This window comes from Chelonoidis abingdonii, chromosome 1, assembly GCF_003597395.2.
Source record: "Chelonoidis abingdonii isolate Lonesome George chromosome 1, CheloAbing_2.0, whole genome shotgun sequence".
In the NCBI taxonomy this organism is placed as follows: Eukaryota; Metazoa; Chordata; order Testudines; family Testudinidae; genus Chelonoidis; species Chelonoidis abingdonii.
In genome coordinates this window covers 58,301,141-58,321,953 of record NC_133769.1, presented here as the reverse complement: position 1 = coordinate 58,321,953, position 20,813 = coordinate 58,301,141, and the positions used below count along the sequence as shown (strand labels likewise).

At 40.8% G+C, this 20,813-nt stretch overlaps 1 protein-coding gene across 15 annotated transcripts in view; it reads right to left on the bottom strand.

Annotated features, from left to right (window-relative positions):
- The window catches only part of PPHLN1 (periphilin 1), a 133,587-nt gene that overhangs the window by 34,308 nt on the left and 78,466 nt on the right, over nt 1-20,813 (bottom strand). For 14 of the 15 annotated variants that reach the window (XM_032804602.2, XM_032804609.2, XM_032804610.2 and 11 more), the window contains 2 exons: nt 18,186-18,305; nt 14,484-14,624 (listed from right to left, as the gene is read on the bottom strand). In XM_032804602.2, the coding sequence (XP_032660493.1) occupies nt 14,484-14,624; nt 18,186-18,305 (261 nt within the window). The remainder of the gene's footprint in view (nt 1-14,483; nt 14,625-18,185; nt 18,306-20,813) is intronic. The other variant, XM_032804612.2, reaches the window with a different exon arrangement.

The window sequence follows — 20,813 nt, the reverse complement described above, 5'->3', positions numbered from 1 at the left end:
CACCAGAAGTTTCCCAACGTGAGGAGTTCAGTATTCACCGTAGATACTTTTCCCACCAACAGAGTGCACACAAGCACCAGATCCACAAAATGGTTAGGGGGACTGATTGCTTCAGAGATGTGCAGGGTTTCTGTGCGTTGGGGAAAGCAACGCTTCTGGGCAGGCCTACACTGACAGTTCTCACAACTTTTCCCAGGAGTTAATCCTGGAAGCTATCTTCGCTGCTGCGGGTTACCTGGGAAAGGCGGGGGGTCATCTAAGAGCAGAATTGCGGATTCCGCCTGTGTGCAAAGCAATTGTCCCCTTACCCCTCGCCGCACAAGCTGGCGCAGACGCGTTAGCCTGACTGGGACAAGGACCACAGTGGCTCTCCCTATAAACTTGCGCAAGCGCATTGCCCACGCTTTGGCTGAAACTTTTGAAGAGATTACCGAGGCTGATTACCACGACATGATAGACCACATCAGTGGGCTATTCCACATCTAGGCATGCATGCAACCCTAACCCCCTCCTCCTCTCCCGAAACATTTACATCCTGAAACTAAAAGCCGCTTACCAGGAACCCGCTCCTCTGCTTGTCCTTCACCTAGTACCAGCTGCTGTGACTGGCTATCTTCCTCCTGGCTTGAGAAGAGCTCCTGGCTGCATGCCTCTTGGGACTCCGGGGTGTCTCTCTCCTCCCCAGTACCCTCACTCTCAGTTTCCTCCCCCTCCTCCTTCCCCCTCCCGCTCTGAAGTGTCCATCATGGTCGTTGGATTGGCAGTGGGGTCACCCCCAAGTATTGCGTCCAGCTCCTTGTAAAAACGGAAGGTCGTAGGGGCAGCACTGGAGTGGCAGTTTCCCTCGCGGGCTTTGCAATAGACACTCCGCAGCTCCTTCACTTTAACCCTGCACTGCACTGCATCCCCGTCATGGTCCCTTTCCAGCATGACCCTTCAGTTCTGCCCATAGGTATCTTAATTCCTACGGCTGGAGCGCAGCTGTGACTCCACAGCTTCCTCACCCCAAACACTGATGAGGTCCAGCAACTCCCCATTGCTCCATGCTGGGGCTCATTTAGCACGTGGAGGCATGGTCACCTGCAAAGATTCTGATTGCAGTCCACACCTGGCTGAGCAAACAGGAAGGAGATTTTTAAAATTCCCGGGGCATTTAAAGGGCGGGTCACCTGAGGCCAGGGCAGTAGAGTACGAACTGATGAGCAGAGTGGCTGAACAGGCATTCTGGGATACCTCCGAATACCCAGGAGGCCAATTACAGCGCTTTTGGTGGCCACACTTAAGGAGCACCACTGCATCACCAGCGCTGCAATTCTTATACCCGAGGCAGAGCAGGAGTACAACCAGCGCTGCAGCCAGGGAGATGCAGCGCTGTATGTACCTTGCAAGTGTGCACGGTAAGTTGTAGCGCTGTAAAGCCACCACCAGCGTTGCAACTCTCCAGTGTAGCCATACCCTCAATGGAAGTTGAGCTCTTAACTTTCACTTGTGTCTTTGAAAATCACCCTCAGTACTTTTTGTATCACAGTAATGGCTAGAGGCCTCAACCAAGATCTGGACCCTTCTGTGCTCACCACATAGTAAGAGACAATCCCAGAGCTTACAAACGAAGACAGAGGTGGGGGAAAAGAAAGATTTATCTCCAATTTACAGATGGGATCTGAGGCACAATGAGATTGAGGCCCTGTGTAAATGGGTCGGGACTCATCCCCGCGGTGCCTCCTGCTGGTGACTCCAGGAATTAGCTCTGTGGAGTGCCCCCTCCTGGTGGTGTCCCATCCATTGTTCTGCCCTCGGTCTGCGTCTCTGGACCCATGTTGCTCCCTGCTCGGTGGCATCCTCTTTGAGGCCACTGCCCTCCAGCGGTGCCCCTTAGTCTATCTGCACCCCCTTCCGGGGATCGATCATCAGCAGTCCCAAATTCCAGCCACAATATGCAACCATGTCCAATTGCCCTCTGTGTCTAATCCCTCCTGGCAGGGATCTGGCGTGGTATAATGGTCGCTCCCTATGGCCAATTGCTGGGTGTACTGCAAGGGCCGGGGGGGAACAGGCCCGCCCTCTACTCTGGGTCCCGGCCCAGGGACCCTCTGGCATCCACCTTGCTGTCCTCCTCCTTTTCCTCCTCAGTCTGTTTCCCTGGGCCGCTTCCCCTACGGCCCCTTGCACCCGCTAGGCCCTTCCCCTCAGGGCCTGCAGCCTGGCGGCTATGGGCTAGCGCCTTCTGGCCTCCCTGAGCCTGCCCAGCACTGCGCTGTCCGCGGTGCTAGTCTCCCCCTTGGAGACTGACCTTCCCCTGTCGAAGGTCTGGGACAGACTGACTGCTCCTGCTCTGGGCAGCCTTTAGATACCTCTGAGCCTGGCCCTGATTGGCTGTCTACAATCTGGGCCCCGATTGGCTCCCCATAAGCCCTTTTCTAATTGGCTCCCTGTCAGCGCAGGCCCCCTGGCCTGCCACAGCCCACTTTCACAAGGAGTGGGGCAATCCGCCCCACTACACCCTGATTCAGCAAGGTTCTTAAGCACACGTAACTTTAAGCACATGGATGGTCCCATTGAAGTCAATGGAACCCCACACATTTAAAGTTAAGCATGTGCTTTAAAGTTTTGCTGGATTAGGGTATGAAGGGTCTTGCCAAAAGTAATGTAGAAAGTCTGTGGCAGAGCCAGGAACTGAATTCATATCTCCTGAGTCCTCGCCAAATTATTATTACAATTTTTTCCCTAGTATTTCACCTTTATTTACCTTTTCTAAGCACTCTGAGACCCTCAAATGGAAGATGCTACAGAAGTGCAAAATGTTATTCCATGTCATTACTTATTTAACAGTCTTTGTCCCACCATAAACAATAACACTAGTTACCTTTTGATAGCTACATGTTTTCTTCAGGTCAAGAATTAAATGCCTGCAATAAATCTGTCTATCACACAAATACACAGTGATACACAAACATTTTGCTGTGAATGATAATGATAATTGATTGTGATTTAAATAGTCCAATTCCATTTTCAAGATTTGAAATTCTGTGATTGCTCAATTATAAATTAGATCATTTTGTTGACCATGATGATGGAAAAACATGTTTTTAAAATGGCTAAAATATGGGCAGACACACATAGCGGTTGAATTAAACAAAACACCTGTAAGAATATTTCATTTGACTGCTTAACTTTCTTTATTTTATTTTAATTTTAAGAAATAATGGTTTTAGTGTTTACCACTATGCTTGCTTGTGGGCATCAGGTTGCCTGTTTCCCTGCTGTGTAATACTGAATTTACTCACTGACATACATAGTGCATGCTGTCACTCAGGACAGTTCTGCACTGGGTCTGGCTGAAACAGTACCATGCAAAGAATTAAAAACAGGGCTTTGGAGTGGAGCCCGGAGTTGGTGCACGGACCAATAGGTTTTATGCATGGAGCTGGAACGGAGCTGGAGCGGAGCAATTCAAAAATTTGATTGCTCCGAATCCCTGATTAAAAATACGTATTTTGAAAATTCTGCTCTTTTTCTTGGTTAAGGTCTGTGAGGTAAGTGAGGAGGGATTTGTCAGGACTTTGGAAGATGCTGGCATAAGAGAGAAAGTTCGAGACTGAGAATGAATTTTAGAGAGAGGGGACTTGGACTGGATCTGGGCTTCCAAGAGAAATAAGTCAAGAGTTTAGGGGGAAGCAGCTGAAAGGCCAGGAGGATCAAAGTCTTCTGATCAGATATCACTATCAGAAGCAAAGAGAAATACCTCAAGCATAATGGCACATCACGCTAATCCTACTTTGCAAATCAGATTCAGTTTACATTTCCATGATTGTCCATGGTTATTCATCTTCAAAATTAACACCTTATGTGTATCCCTCTGCAGAAGAATTAAAGTTTTTTACATAAGTTTTGTGGCACTGTGCTCTCCAGTGACTGCTGTACTGTAATAATCCCTGCCTAGTAAGATACACTGTAATAAAATGTCAAGTATTCCAGATATAATTCACTAAAATGTGGTACTCAAATTATTTTCATACTAGATTAAGACGACACGTTTTATGTAACTGTGAAGACTGCCAAACCCATAGATTAATAAGCAACTGCTGTTTAATTCAATATTCACCATAACAAATGAAATATTATTACTGCTATTCATGTTAGAGACTAAACTAACCCAAAACAAAACATATGTAATCCAATCACTTTTAAAAGCTTCCTGATAAATATCCAATGTAACCTGATTAGCAAATCAATTTTTCCTTTCCCTGAAGTGTACTTAATTCCAAAGCTTTACTTTTAAAATTTAAATATTTTAGCTTCAGAAACAATTTTGCATAACTAGGTAAATTAAAACTGCATATTAAGGGATATAATTTTATTCTGCAAAAACAAAGATATGCATTTAGTTCAACAGTATTGTCAGCAGAGGAGCTTACCCAAATGAAACTATTAATGAGTAGTTCAACACAGAGATTGAAAAATTTGGTTTTCATAGCCTTTTTTTTTGGGGGGGGGGGTGCTTCAGTATTTATACAGAAATTAAATAGAAAGAGCAAAGTTTTAAAAAAAATTTTTTTTAGATAACTGAAGTCTAGAAATCAATGGAACAGTCTTTATCACTATTCAAAGTATATATTTATATGATTTTATTCTCCAGTTCATAATATCAAAAAATATGATAAAGTAAAATGTAAGCACATCATAAAATTTAATTTTCTTGAACTAAAAAGTAATCAGACTTAAATCCCTGATCTGAAATATGGCTGAAACGCTCTTCAGGTCATTTTACAACATCGTTAAGCCATATTTTGCTAACTCTAAACTCTTTCACAGTACCTAATTTAAAAACCACCAATAAAGATTTTATTCAATAGAATGAAAATATATCCTAGCTATAAAACAATATTTTAGTAGAATACTAAAACCATCTTAAATTAGATTTATTTCTAAGAAATCGGACAGTTCTAAGATCCAAAGCAATTTTAAAAGAACTGATTTTTCCCCCTAGTCAAAAACTCCAAATTATTCTCAGACCATTGTGAACCAAGATCCTGAAAATAATGTATTTTACAGAGTTTAAATTAGATTTATTTAAATACAGTGAGTGCAACATTATGTCAGTCATTGACTTTAGATTTTACTGATTATAGCATGAATTTTTTGGCCAAAATTTTTATCAACCTTGACAATCGTATTTATAAGGTCAACAGGCAGATCCTCAGCTGGTGTAAATTGTCAAAGATTCACTGACTTCAGTGCAGCTGTGGCTGGCATGTGTACTTCTTTGTACACGGTAGGTTGCAGGAGTGCTGCCCAGGCTTCTGCCCCAGATATGGACTGGCTACAGAGCTTACTTTTTAGAGACGCACTATATGTGTTCACTGTAAGATCCTTTAATGCTCTGCCAGGTATAGCTGAGGTTAGCTTAAATAAGGTATTACACTTGATCTGAGCTCACAGAGAGCCGAGAGTGCCACCTAGTGGCTGAACAGTATAATACAATTTTACATCTGCTGTCAGAACTACATTTCTACCATTCACAAAATGTACATTATTCATGCTATCTTCGAAGTATCAGTCTCAGTGTCTCTGAATTGTATTTCTTTTCTAATTATACAACCTGGACAGGTAAACAATATGGTATGCTATCTGTCCATTAGTTGTAAACACTGGCTGCAGTCAGTTGGAATTCTTGAGTTATTTTCTTGCTCTGCATGCGCCATCTGTAGAAGTTGCTCTATTGATTGTTCTTTCTGAGGAACAAACAGTAGATGCTGACAGTTACTGTTGCACTCTTCAGTGTCAGTCTCAATCACATATGATCTAGGTGCTGAATTCTTTTTCTTTACAACAGCTATAAGTTGCCCATAATTTTTCTCCATCCAGTTTAGAGAAACTGGATGGAGAAACCCAGTCACCAAGTTTTAGATCAGGCAGTTTTCTGAGTGACATCTGATGTAAAAGTGTTCTTAAGCTCTTTTCATCTTTTTATCTGATTTGGTTACCTTCTTTATGTCTGGCCACTCTGGAGATAGAACTATTGTTCCAGCTTTGGAAAAGAACCTGAGTTGCTGTCCCATCAGAAGTTGTGTTGACTATATCCAGTATCTGCTAAGGTATTGAGCTGTAGCTCAGAAGAGCAAAAATTGAATCATTCTGCTGCAGGATTTTCTTTGCTCTCTGTCCAGCTCTCCCAGCCTCTCTATTTGCTTGTGGGTAATGTAGGCTGCTAGTAATATGATCAAAATTATATTTTGTTTGGAATGACAAATTCTGCTGCAGTGAACTGGGGTTTATTGTCCATCATGAGTTGTTCTGGAATACGGAAATGAGCAAAAGTGCACTTCCGTTTCTTGATAGCACTGCACCATGTAATTATTATTTTATATATAACATTATTATATATCATTATTTCTATATACCTGGAAAAACTGTCCTCTACAACCAGATATTGATGTCCCCTGAATTTGCATAAATCTGCAGCTTTTCTCTTCCACGGTCTGTCTGGTAGACATGTTGTTATTAAGGATTCTTTGTGTTGTGTTAGTCCAGGGATTGACAGCCTTTGTCACGCGGCCCATCAGGGAAATCCACTGGGGGACCGGGCCAGTTTGTTTATCTGCAGCATCCACAGGTTTGGCCCATCACAGATCCCACTGGCCATGGTTCGCCGTTCCAGGCCAATGAGGGCTGTGGGAAGCGGCGCGGGCCAAAGGATGTGCCAGCCGCCCTTCCCACAGCCCCCCTTTGGCCTGGAATGGCGAACCGCAACTAGTGGGAGCTGTGATCGGCTGAACCAGTGGACACTGCAGGTAAACAAACCACCAGTGGATTTCCCTGACAGGCCGCGTGACTAAGGTTGCTGATCCCTGTCTGAGTCTGTTAGTTCTGCAACGTTCACATGTAGATACTTCATTATTTATGCCCTTGCTCTTGCTTGACCACCACACGGTTGGCTTGTCCACAGCATTTTGTTAATCCTTGATGATCTTCATGGATGAGGTTTAGGATTCCTCCTTTCATTTCATCTGGAATTACAATGCAATCACCTTTAATCATGAGTCTATTTGACTTGCTTACTTGTCCATGTACCACAAAGTAGCCTTTTGTCACTTCCTTAGGGCATGTCTACACAGCAATTAAACACCCACAGCTGGCCTGGGTCAGCTGACTCAGGCTTGCGGGGCTGTAAAATTGCTGTGTAGACATTTGGGCTCAGGTTGAAACTTGAGCTGTGGGATCCTGCAATGGGGGGAGGGTCCTAGAGCCCATATGTCTACACAGAAGTTTTACAGCTCCGCAGCCCAAGCTAGAGTTAGATGACCAGAGCTAGTTGCGACCATGTGTGGCTCTTTTATTCCAGTATAGACTTTCCATTAGTGTCCTTCAGATACTCGGGCCAGACTGCCCTAAAGCAACTTAGAACTTCTTGAAGTTGATGTCTATCCAGATTGCTTTTTGTAACAGGTGTAGTCTTTTTTCACTTTGGGAAGTAAGTCATCCAGTGCTGGGAGGATATATTTTTCTCTCACAACTGCTTCACTGCTTCATTAAGTCTTTTAAAATCCACACAGATTTAGTACTTTGCCATTGTTCTTTATAATCAGTACCACTGGGGCACACCAGCTGCTGGCTCAGAGATTCTCTTTATTATGCCAACCTGTTTCATTCTCTAACTCAGTTTCCACTTTATGAAATAATGGTATAGGAATCCTGCGACGGATATGAACACTGTCTGGTTCAGCATTGTCTCTATAGTCCAACAAGTTCTTCCACCTTTCTCACTATGTCCATCATGGCTGCCACACTGCAGCTGAGAAGGCTATTGGTCTGTGGTCCTTTGATTGCATACTAAGACAAACGCTATACATTAAGAGTGTAAGTTGTTTCTCTGGCGAACTGGCCTTTGCAGTTCAGAGTACCTCCAGGGCTAGGTCAGAGCTGTATAAGGTGAGTTCATCTCTGGAAGAGGTTGAAGGTTATCCTAAGTCCCTTCTGAGATGACTGTGATGAGTGTTCCTGAGTCAATTTTGAAGTCAGTAGTCTTGCCATGAATATTCAGTTTCACTCTGCAGGTAGGTTCTGTGTCATCACATGTGATAGATCCCATGAACAATGGCTCTTGATTCGTCTATAATATTAGCCAACTCACTGACTGCTTTGCTGTGGCAAACAGCTGCAGAATGTCCACATATTGTGAATTTATTACACCTTGAACCTTTGGCTAGACACACATTCATGTTGTTTGCAGCTTCTAAGCTAGTTTCAGGTTTTTCACTTTGCTCCTGCTTCTGTTTGACTAGTTCTGACTGCTTTTCTATCTGCAGTTAAGATGGTTTTTAATTGTAACTGCTGTGAACCCTTTTTTAATCTATTAAACCAGTAACCAGGTGGTCTGATATTTTCATGTTTTACAGTTCCAAAAAATCATGGTTTTCAGCCAATGCATACAAAAAGCTCTCATAAAACATTCTACATTTTCCCCTGGTCCTTGAATTCTCAGGTGAAAACATGCTCTTCATAAACCATATTTCTCTAAGGTTTAAAGAATGCATCAAACTAGCCAGAACCTTTCATATTCATCTTTATGATTGTCTTCAGCGAAGTCAAAAGATTTAAAGATATGCTCTGCCTGCTTCCCCATAGCATAAATTAAAGAGTATACCTATAGATCGGGGTCGGCAACCTTTCAGCAGTGCTATGTCGAGTCTTCATTTATTCACTCTAATTTAAGGTTTCACGTGCCAGTAATACATTTTAACATTTTTAGAAGGTCTCTTTCTATAAGTCTATAATATATAACTAAACTATTGTTGTATATAAAGTAAATAAGGTTTTAAAAATGTTTAAGAAGCTTCATTTAAAATTAAATTAAAATGCAGAGCCCTCTGGACCAGTGGCCAGGACCCAGGCAGTGTGAGTGCCCCTGTAAATCAGCTCATGTGCCGCCTTCGGCACCCGTGCCATAGGTTGCCTACCCCTGCTATAGATCAATTTTCTTAAAGAGTTTGTAGCAATTCAATACCCTGCAAAATATTGCTTCCAGTCTGTCCATTTTAAAGGTCTGTCAAAGTTGAAGTACTCTAAGGCATGGAGAAGTAGCATGTTGATGAGATATTGCAACCTTTGTTGCTCTCATCCTTCTGTTTCTGTTCTCCTCTGGCACTAAGTTACTTCTGACACCATGTCATGTACCTCTTGTAAATGGTAACTTGCAGAGCTGCTACTAGCAGGTCAGTCTTCTGACCAGATATGGACGGGCTACAGAACTTACTGCTTAGAGAGATACATACCGGATGTGTTCGCTGTAAGATCCCTTAAAGCTCTGCCAAGTATGACTGAGGTTAGCTTAAATAAAGTCTGACTTAGTGGCTGAACAGAATAATTCAATTTTACATTACAACTACTTACATAACCTGAGAATCTGTTGTCTGACCTCTAGTTATTTGGATTTCATTTTAGTTTATTTTTTTATTTAAAGTGAGAACTAATTATTTTACTATACGTTTGGAAGCAGTTGCATCATCCTTCGTGTAACTATAACTGATTTTAAAAAATTCAGGTAGATATTATTTGTATTGTGGTAGCACATAGGAGCCCTACTCATTAATTACTGCCCCACTGTGCTACTCTCTGCACAAACACAGAACAAAATGACAGTCTTTACACAAAAGAATTTATAACCTATCATTTTATTCTAAATGCAAATGTAAACAATGACAGATTGTTTCAACCAGGGAGAAACTGCAGAGAGTCATGTAACATTCCGGAAGCCTTTTCAAACAGTATGGATTCACTCCGCCTATACACACCAAAACTATGCCTACCTGCATTTCCAGAATTCAGTACATTCACCCATCAAGATATTCTGGATACCCTAAAGGAGTCTCAACCCACTTGTGACTCCGACCCATAACTTTCCTGGCTTGTGAAAGAGAGTGATGAACAACTAGTGCCACACTATCTATTCCATATAAGTTTTTATACTGCACTCATCACATATTTGAGCACCTTTCAGCAGTACATTAAGCAACATGACTACATGTCTGTCACAAGCTTGTTCTCTCTTCCTCTCCCCAAAGGGAGAAGCATATGCTGTTGAATGTTTTGGTTTGAGAGAGGATTTTTAACTTATTATTATTATTATTATTAGTTAAATATACCTATTGGTCGGTGTTTATATTACAGAAGGTCAGGTCAAAGAAATGTGCCTTGCACTTGAAGTGGAAAGTGGTGAGATTTGTGGTACAGTTCTATGGAGAATTCATCCTTCAGTCCCATTTCCTCTCCCACACTGAGCTTTACTCTTCCTGTTGAGAGTTCCATTGTGCCAGAGGAGTAAAGTTATCAATTACGGTCTTTGTTTTGGAACTTTAGATGATCTTTTAGATAGTCTGGTCCCAGGTCATACAGAGCTTTGAAAATAAGGACCAAGACCCTTGAACTTGATTCAAAATTCTATGGAAAGCCAGTGTAGAGAGTGGAGAGAAGATATGATGTACTCATGGTAGTATGTATTGCTAAGGAGATGCACTGCAGTATTTCTTACTAGTTTGAGTTTCTTAAGTGCTGACGGTTTCATGCCTTGGCATATCACATTGCTGTTGCCCAGTCAAGATGAAGGCAAGAATAACTGAAGCCAGGTCTTCATCCACCAGAAAGGGATGGAGTCTTTTAGTCAACAGGAGATGGCAGAAAGCACTACTCACAGTCACTAGTGACCAAAATAGCCAGTGCCTCAGTCAGAGAAGGAATCTTCCCTAATTCTATCAAATATGCAACAGTCTGACCAACACTGAAGACTAAACTCTTCCATTCTAGTCAACTGCTGCCCATTGTCAAACCTCTCATTCCTTAGCAAACTGACAGAAATGATAGCAAGAGGCCAACTACAAGCTCATCTAACTGAAGCTAACAGTCTAGACCCAACAGTATCTGAATTTAAGCCAGATCAAAGAACCAAAACTGCTGTAGTGGCACTGTTGGGTGATTTCTTTCTGTCAATGGAGGAGAGGGCAGACATCCATTCTTACCCTTCTTGACCTCTCTGCAGACTTTGACACTGTTGACCATGAGAGTCTGCTGATTCACAGGCGAGAAATATCAGGGGTCCAACATAACGCACTAAAATGGTTTGAATTCTTTGTGAAGGGATGCACCCAATGAGTAGAGATGGAAAAGTGCACCTCCATCATCAAATCCTCACTTGTGGATTTCCACAAGGATCAACTCTTCTTCAGTCCTTTTCAACAGCTACCTGCAACCACTAACTTAACTGGTCAGAAAACATGGATTCAGGTGCCAGCAATACGCAGATGACACACAGTTCTGCCTATTCTTCACTGCATATGACCACTTCACTACCACCAACATAGCCCAGTGCTTGGATAAGATCAGCTCATGGATGAAGAACAGCTGCTGAAGCTGGACTCGAGCAAAACAGAGGTGATGCTGGTGGGCAGAGGAAAATATTCTGAATAGCTGTGTAGTCTCTATTGGCTGAAGATACACACCCACAATTCGTCGTTTCAGTCCAGAGTGTAGAAGGGAAGTTGGATGGCTTACTGATGCTACACTCTCACATCGAAAGCACTGCTCGTGGATGCTGCTACCAGCTTGGCTAGGAAACTTCATCTGTTCCTGGTGGACAAAGATCTGGATTCAGCTATTCATATCTTTGTCACCTCTCAGCTGGACTACAGCAGTGCAATATATCTGGGTATGAAGCCTTCAGCACTTAGAAAACTCTAACTACTACAGAACATGCAGGATGTCTCCCCAGTTACACAGGTTACTGTGAGCACATCAGATCTGTCCTCTACTCTCTACAGTGGCTTCCCACAGAATTTTTAATGAAGTTCAAGATCTCAGTCCTTAACTTCTAAGTGCTCCGTGGCCTGGGCCAGGATATCTAAAAGATTATCTCAAGCTCCAGGGTGAAGACTGTTGTCAATAATTGTGCTTCTCTGATGCAATGGAACTCTCAACAATAAGAGTAAAGCTTCCTTATGTGGGAGACAGAACTTTCTCCAGGGGTGGTCCTAGACTATGGAATACATTCCTCCAAGAACTAAGGACCTTCACAAACCTCATCACTTACCACTCAAAGTGCAAGGCACATTTCTGGTCTTCTCTAATATAAACACAAAGCAACAGGTTTGCCTATAACACAAACCAAAACAAAACCACATACTACCAAACTAAGACTCTCCAGAGCACATACTTTGCCCTCGAGGGAGAGGATGAGAGAAAAAACAACACATAACAGATACATAGTCATGCTGCTTATTGCAGTACTGGAAGGCACTCAAGTACTGCGGCACAGTATTAGAATAGAATAGAATAGTGACTTACTATGATTCTCTGTAACAATAGTATACATTGACAGTATAGGAAATGGAAGATTAGCATTTTGGGGTCTAAAAATCAAATTCTCCTCTTAAAGAGAGCTAAGTAATTTTTCATCAAGACTTCAGATCAAATGATTTTTCTACATCAGATTTCTTTTTTTCAAAAGGACCATATGAATTTGCAGTGGTAGAGTGGCATAGTATATGCTCACAGTGGTGGAGTGGCTCAGTATATGCTTTTGGCACTGTGTAATGGAACCATCACACTCTCTTGAGCGTTGGGGGGGGTCACAGCCCACTTAAGTAAGGTACAAAAAAGAAGAAAAAACATTCACTACTCAATACAGGAAAATAAGTTTGCTTCCTTTGGCCACAGGTCCAAATACAACACAAATGCACAACTCATTCCTTCCACCTAGTCCAACTGTTCACAAACCACACAAGGCTGTTTCTTTCAGCCAAGAATTCACTTTGGAAAAACAAAAAGTAGTTTTTACTGTGATTACAATCCCTTGGTCTCAGCACAGTCCTTCGTTCAAGCCAGGCAGTTCCTCCTTTGCCCTAGCTGGACTTTGGCTCAGAATCTGCTAGGCTAGGAGCAGCCCCGAGAGCACCTCCTCTGCCTTCACAGCAGCACTTCTTTCACTCCCCACACCACTAGACGTATCTGATTCTTTTTTATGATTCCCCCCCAGTCCAGAGAAACAGGTAGTTCAATCTCGCAACAGCTGAACTAGCCATAGCTACCAGCTCTTCTCTCCAGGTCTGGCTGCTCAGGCAATGTTTAAGAACACAGAACCCATCACAGTGACTTCACTTGTTTACAGCAAATGCAGTAGGAAAATTTGCTAGCCAACTGCTTTAACCACCAAGTCTGAGGAAACACGGGGAATGTTCCACCAAAAGTGGAACAGACTGACTGACAGGGAAGATATTGGTCCTTTGTGTGCCAATTCAGTAGACACAAAGTGTACTAACATCAGCTTAGTAGGCCAAACAATAAGACAACAAGATGAAGCCTACTAGAAATCCAGGTGGAAAATGATGACTTAACTATGCTCTCTAAAGGCCTAGGGAAAAGATCAGAGAGATGTTTTACAATGTTACCAGTTAAGCATTGTGAAAAGGATTGTTTGTCCATCTTTTCTATCCCTCACAGGGCGACTGTGCTAGCACACTAAAGCACAGCAAATCTGAAGTAGACCCAAAATTCTAAAGTATTGACTGTAGCTCTCTAAGTTGGGCATAAATGACTTAAATTCAGCTGCACTTGAAACTCTTGCTTTAACATTAACGGAGACATGGAAATACTAACACTTCATCTAACCTTTTCAGACAAATGAAAACTGATGGGCTGATCTCCATCTTTTCCTCAACCAAGAAGTGGCTGAGCATTATAAGCAATGGACAGAACAATGACTAGCCATCACTGTTAAGAAAAGGAGCTAGTAGTGGAGCAAAACAATGTGTCTTGATACACATTTTTCTCCCCCATCCAGCTACAAAATATTGCAGCCAAAGCAAAATCTAACCTATTAACACTTAGTTATCTTCAGATGAAGACAAAACTGCTTTGAGATTCAAATGTAACATTTTAAAAAAAGAGACTCAATTGTTAGCAGTTGAAACTCATATTTTTAAACATTAAATCTTATAGAAAACGAAAATGAAAAAATAGTTTCTGATCACTTGATCTAATGTAAACCTATGACTAAATTAGTAATAATATATTAAATGCTCTGAATATATAACATTTGAATATGAAATAACTCTTCAAGAAGGAGCCATTTTCTTAGCTTTATTTTGCTTATTGAGACAGGAAGTCAAGAGCTGTATACAAAGACATGAGAAAGGGCAGACATTTTCTGTGTTTTTAAGGTAGGTCTTGGGTTTTTTTCAGGGAGATACGTTATATGGATATAGATACGAACACTTACTTCCACTTCCAAAAAAATCTGAATATTTTTTTGTAACTATGTAAAGAAATATTAAAATGACTGAAGTTTTCTATAAAGAAATAAGAGGAATATTTGGCAAAAATGTAATATTCTGCCTTAAGCGGGTGGAGGGGGGAAAATGCTATATATATTTCTAGCAACCTACAAAAGTCTCAACAAACCATCATATTGCCAATAAGGAAGCTAAAATACTCACCTGTTCAATCTCTTTGGTTTTTGTTGCAATTGCTTTTGAGCGGCCTAGAAGCTGGTTGTCTTCATATAATTCTGTACTATCTGTTATATTTGTCTCTGTTTCTTCTGTCCGTTCAACATATAATGGAGCTGAGGACTCCGCCTTAAAAAAACATAAGTAATATTAACATTTTTGCTCTAGCTTCATTAAGTTCTATTTGATACAATTACTCAAATACCATTTCACTCTTTTTCAGAAATTTCTCAGTACAAAATTTTTCCCACAGAAATTTCAAAATTACACTTATGGATATGACATCAAACAGTTAATTTATGAAAAATTATACTTTTAGTGAAATTCAAAAATGCTCTGTGAATCAGTCCCTTGATCATGTTGGACATCCCTATCAGAATCATTTATTTGCCCTTTGTCTGAGAAAGAAGTTGGAGAGATGATACTGATAATGACAGCAATGTCAAAACTAGAAATCAACAATTAGGTGTGCAGTGACTCTGCTAAAAGGCCACCAGGCAGGATTACAGGATTCAAAACTTCATGGAAGAACTCTTGTGGCATTCAAATGTACAGGAGAAATATTGATGGGGGGATTTAACTACTTAGATATCTGTTGAGTAACAAATAAAAACATGCACTAGAGGATTCCTAAATTAATTAGAAGTTGACTTATGAAAGTACTAACAATGTGCATGGAGATGTCAAAGACAGAAAATCTAAACTGTTCATGACCTATGGAGTTTAGATGCCAACGAGAAAAAGCCATCTAATTTACTCTGTGCTGACAGGAAGGAAATGATTGAGCATGTGAGGATAACAGGGAAGCTGAGAAATAAAGACTACAAATAATGCACCATCATATAAAAATAGGTTCACAGAACAGTATCGTTAAAGGGTGTTTAGATTTTATAAATGTAAAATTGATGAAGAAATCTGGTAAGGCTTGACAGAAGTACTGTCCATTGTGGGGGACGACTGGGGAATGATAAGACATCATAATTAAGAGGAAGAACACAAGAAAAAGAAACAGCTAGCATAGTCCTGAGGGCCCGCTGAAAACTCTTGAGACAATATAGATAATTTAAAAAGCATAGTAAATATTGTTACTGTATTAAATCTTGTAATGCTGTCTCCCATTCATTTGAAAGGGAGTTAAGCATGCTAAAAAAAGGTTAATTCAAATAAAAATAGTTCAAACAACATTAAGAACCAGACCAAAAAAAATTGATATTAGGAAAACTCTGAAGCAGCCATTATGTTTATAGCTCATTTGTTGTGCCCAGGTACTGCGGCACAAAATGTTAGCCAATATTTTGAAAAGGGAACAAACACAGCCCTGGCTTGGAAAATTTCTTCAATACCTCATAGTCAGAGAACTAAACCTAGAAACCCTGGTGAAAAGTACCCATGCTGCGATACCTCCCCTCAAAGCCTCACCTCAACCCCAACCCTCCCATCTATTTAACCTTCATTCCCACATTTTCATTTCCCAAACCAATAGATCAACTCTGTCTCCTGCAAAATTCTATCCTAAGTAAAACAAATTCCTGGTTCCCCCCACACCCCAATTCTCTCTCTTTCTGCTTTACAGAGCTGATGCACAGAAAGGCCTTGGCTTCACAGCAGTTCTCCAGTGTGCCACTCTGTTTCTTCTTCTCACTCTTCCCTCCCTTCCTCTTAGAAAAATGTCTGTCATTTTGTTTTCTTCCAAGAACAGCAGCTTCTGCTGGTCTGTTCCCTGCTTCCCCTCTTGCTGAAAGAGCAGTAACACTTGGATCACTCTGCTGCTCCTTTCCTGGAAGGGAACGATGGCTCATATTGTACACTATGCAAATACTCAGATACTATAGTGCTAGGCACGGCCTTAAACCCTAGACAGATGTAAACTTTGACTCAATCAGTTGAGTTTTGGAGACATTATATCTGACTTACAGTACTGTACTATACTATTCCATGGATCATTATTAAAATGAAATTTTATCTTCAGAATAAACAATGTTAGGAACAAGAAATTGCCATCCAGTGACCAGTAGCTCGGCATTAATTGGTTTATCTGGAGGCCTAGATTTATTTTGTGATAGGGGCATTATATTTGGTATGTGGGGGAAGGGCAAGGGAGCTAGAAGAACTAGCATGAAGGTGCCTTCAGTCCCAAGAGGTGTTGGGGAGATGGGAGAGCAGAGGCAAACGGGCAGCTCAGCTTGCGGCCCCAACATATTTCAATCTGCCAAATAGGCTTAGTTCTGGGGCTAGCAGGTATTGTAATGTAACTTCTCCTGCCCTGTATACATGCATACACACACAAGCACTCTCTTTACAATCTTTGTGAACATTGCTATTTCACTAAAGTAGTACTAGGTAAGAGGCAGAACCGTGGCATGTTTTGCTCCGCACTTCCTGGAGATGCACTGAGTTAGCTTCAGGATCTGCTAAGTCTTCCACATGGTCCAGTACAAAACATCCACAATTTTACAAACAACATTCTAAATAATAAATATAAAACACACACATAATATAGTAATCATTTCTGTGTCAGAAGAAAGATTAAGTGCATCATAATAATGACAATAACTACAAGAGAAAAGGATTATTCCTTCAATCTAATTCTTTTTAATGCCAGAATTATGAGAACCACAAGAAGAGTATTTCAAGAAACCATACACAGACTATTTTGTTATTTCCAAATTATTTAAACATACATGTAACACACACACATACAACTATATATTTACACAAAAGGACTCATCTGAATTTAACATTCTGAGCAGAAGTTTCCTATGTAGGAAAGAACCAAATTATACGTAGAACTTTATATAAACAGTTAAGTGCTACTTTATTTTTCTCTAAAATGACTAACTGAAAAAACATTCATTCATATTAATTACTGGAAAACCTACTGCAAATTATTAAATTTTGCCTCTCAAAATTCCCTTGAATCATAGAATTATAGAATATTAGAGTTGGAAGAGAGCTCAGGAGGTCATATAGACCAATCTCCTGCTCAAACAGGATCAAAACCAACTAAATCATCCCAGCCAGGGCTTTGCCAAGCCAGGCCTTAAAAACCTCTACGGATGGAGATTCCACCACCTCCCTAGGTAACCCATTCCAGTGCTTCACCACCCTCCTAGTGAAATAGTGTTTCCTAATATCCAACCTAGACTTCCACCACTGGAACTTGAGACCATTGCTCATTGTTCTGTCATCTGCCATCATTGAGAACGGCCTAGCTTCATCCCCTTCAGGTAGTTGAAGGCTGCTATCAAATCCCCCCCTCACTCTTCTCTTCTGCAGACTAAATAACCTCAGTTCCTCCAGCCTCTCCTCGTAAGTCATGTGCCCCAGCCCCCTGATCATTTTGGTGCTTGCTCATTTAGGACCCAATCCTGCAAGGAGCTTAACTGAGAGAGCAGGGGTCCGCCAGCACAGGGCTTCCTGCAGGTTTGGAGTCTTTTAGTTCAATGTATCCATTTCAGTTCAATGTTAATTCATACTATGCTAACAAACTATGTGAATTTTTCAAAAATAATTAAATCTCAGAAACACAAGATCTCACTACAGCATCCTCCTATTAAATATTTTCTGAGAGGTGGAGCTCTACTATCAACTCTTTGCTGAACTGCATATTTCATAAATCATAAAGTGCAGATAAGCAAAATGTTAGAGTTGCAACATTTTAAAATAAATATATGAATGTATCAGTCTTACATCATATTCAGTAATTTCAGGTAAACTGCTTTCATCAGCCTTCTCTGATTTTTCAGCTGCCCATTTACTTGCAGCTTCTGCAAGTTCCTTTTCAGACAGCCTGCTGGTTTTATCCAAGACCTGTACACAAAAATGAATGTTACAGGTTAGATTTAATATAAAAATACCTTGAAAAGTTCAAAAAAGCAATTATTCAGAATCAGAAACAATATTTTCAAAATGGGAAATAAACCGTGGAAATCATGTTTGTCTACTGGACTAAGAATTAGAAAAATCCCCAAACCAAGGAACATGCATTTTACTAAACTAAAAAAAGGGCAAACTTTTCAGACTTACTTTTATTAAGGTCAAGGAAAACTAGGCAAGGTTATGTAGCAGAGATAATGGAAAAGTGTTGACTTAAGACTTTGGAATTAAATAAAAAAAGATAAAAAGAGATCAAAGGGAAGCGATGTGAAAATATACAAAAAGGAGAAGTTAGAGCAAATGTAAGATTGGTTTAATAGTTCCGTCTGGTTTGCAAGGATAAAAGGCTATAAACAAATCTAAATACAAATAAAGGATAAGTACTGTATACACTACACAAAGGAATCTAAGTTAGTTTGTCTTTTTCATCAACAGAAGTTGATTCAATAAAAGATACCATCTCATTCACCTTGCCTATAAGTTAATTATAGCAATCAGGAGACTATTCTGTAAATTATTAAGTTATCAGAAAACTGCCTTCATTAAGACCACTAATTTTTGAAGTGAAAAGGTGGATAATGTAAAATACAAGTTACTCATGTTTTGGGGTCTTTTTAATCTACCTTTTCAAATGGAAATGGTCACATCAGTAGTGTTTTAGAAATGGTCTCCTACTAAGTGTACCTTGACTGTTTTGTTATTGAGAGTGGTATCCATTACAAACATCCATGTACAAAGGAAACACCCAGTAAGAAACAGATAGCTCCCCAGATCTTGCTTCAAACTGGTGTATATTTTATGTACATATTATTTACAGAAGTGGGTTCATCTAAGGCTCTGGGTTATGTATAATTATGTTTAAAAAAAATACACTACTAATTAAGACTGAAGTCCAAAAATGGTAAAGGTTTTCTAGATTCTCTGAAGTTTTGCCATCACTCCCACTGCTATTCATCTTGTCTCACTCTTAAAAAAAACCCAAAACAACCAAACTGTGAAAACAATTGTGCCTTACACCATGACTTGAAGGTCAAATTTAGAATCTGACAAAATGGTAGGCAAAGCAAATTCTACAATGAGGACCCACAATAAGACTACATCTCCAGACTCCTCGTGATTACACCCACAGACTCAATTCTCATTTCCATGGTATCACACGGAAATAGAATTGCTCTCTGAAGTTAAAAGGATCAAATCCCTGTTAGGCTTTACAAATTAAAGTTAACACCTTTGGTTGAACTCAGAAAAGACCTGGAAACTACTGTGGATCATGGAGTACTGGTGCAATGTTCTCTCTTTTGTAAATAATCTTTACAGAAGTCAGGAGGCATTGCAAAGAGAGAGGAGTCTGAGGTGCATGGGAAGGGAGGTGATAGATCTCCTCCTCCTCCTCCCCTAGCACACTAGCTCACGAAGTGAGCAGCCCAATCCATTTTTCCCAGCTGCTCAAAGCTTCTTGTACATACCCAGGAGCAAATATCCAATCTTTCCAAGATGCTCAATTTTTCTATATTCTTTTTTTGTAGGAAAGAACACTTTCAACCTGACTCCTCCTCAGTCTCCAAAAACATCCTGTACCATAGTTCCATTACAATCTCCTCCCTTTCCTTGACTGAAGTCCTTGACAATATTTTAAAATAAAATTTTACTCTTATATTTGTCAATGATAGCCAGCTCTGCAGGATATGTAGATAAATTCAGATTCACACCATTTATATCATTTCAACAACCCACAAACAGGAATCCGTAGGATATCAATATCCATGGATTACAGCAAAGAGAACAGGGCTCAAAGATATGCAATTTAATTCTTATAAATCATAAGTAAGGCTACCACTATGTCACAAAGGTCACGAAAGTCATGGAATCTGTGATTTCCTGTGACCGGTGTGACACTGGGGGCCCCCCATAGCTGACCAGTCGCCCTATCATGCGAAAAAATGTCATGTGACTGAATGTGCTACTTAGGGTGTACTGAGCATGCTCAGTAACATCCGCTGAAGCCAGCAGTGGGGGACCCTGGCAGCAGCTCAGCCTTTGTGGGGGATCCCTGCAACTGACTGGCTGCCAGTGCTGGTGGGGACCCCTGAGCTCCCCAGCTGCCAGTGCTGGCAGGGCCCCCCATTGCAGCTGCTCAGTCGCCGCAAGCAGCCGGTCCCTGCAGCTCCCAGCTGCTGCAGGAAGAGGAGGGGCAGGTATGTTTTCAGTCACAGCTTCCGTGATTTTTTGTTTATTGCCGGTGACCTGTCCATGATTTTAACTAAAAATATCCATGAAAAGATCGTAGCCTTAATCATAAGTCAATAAATGTATATATAAAGAAATTGCCAGTACACTAAGTGTAACACAAAAGTAAAAAGATCCAAGGAAGATTAAGTTAAAGTGAACAACATTTAAAACCATTTTCCTTCTGAATGAAAGCATCCACACAGGGTTTAATAT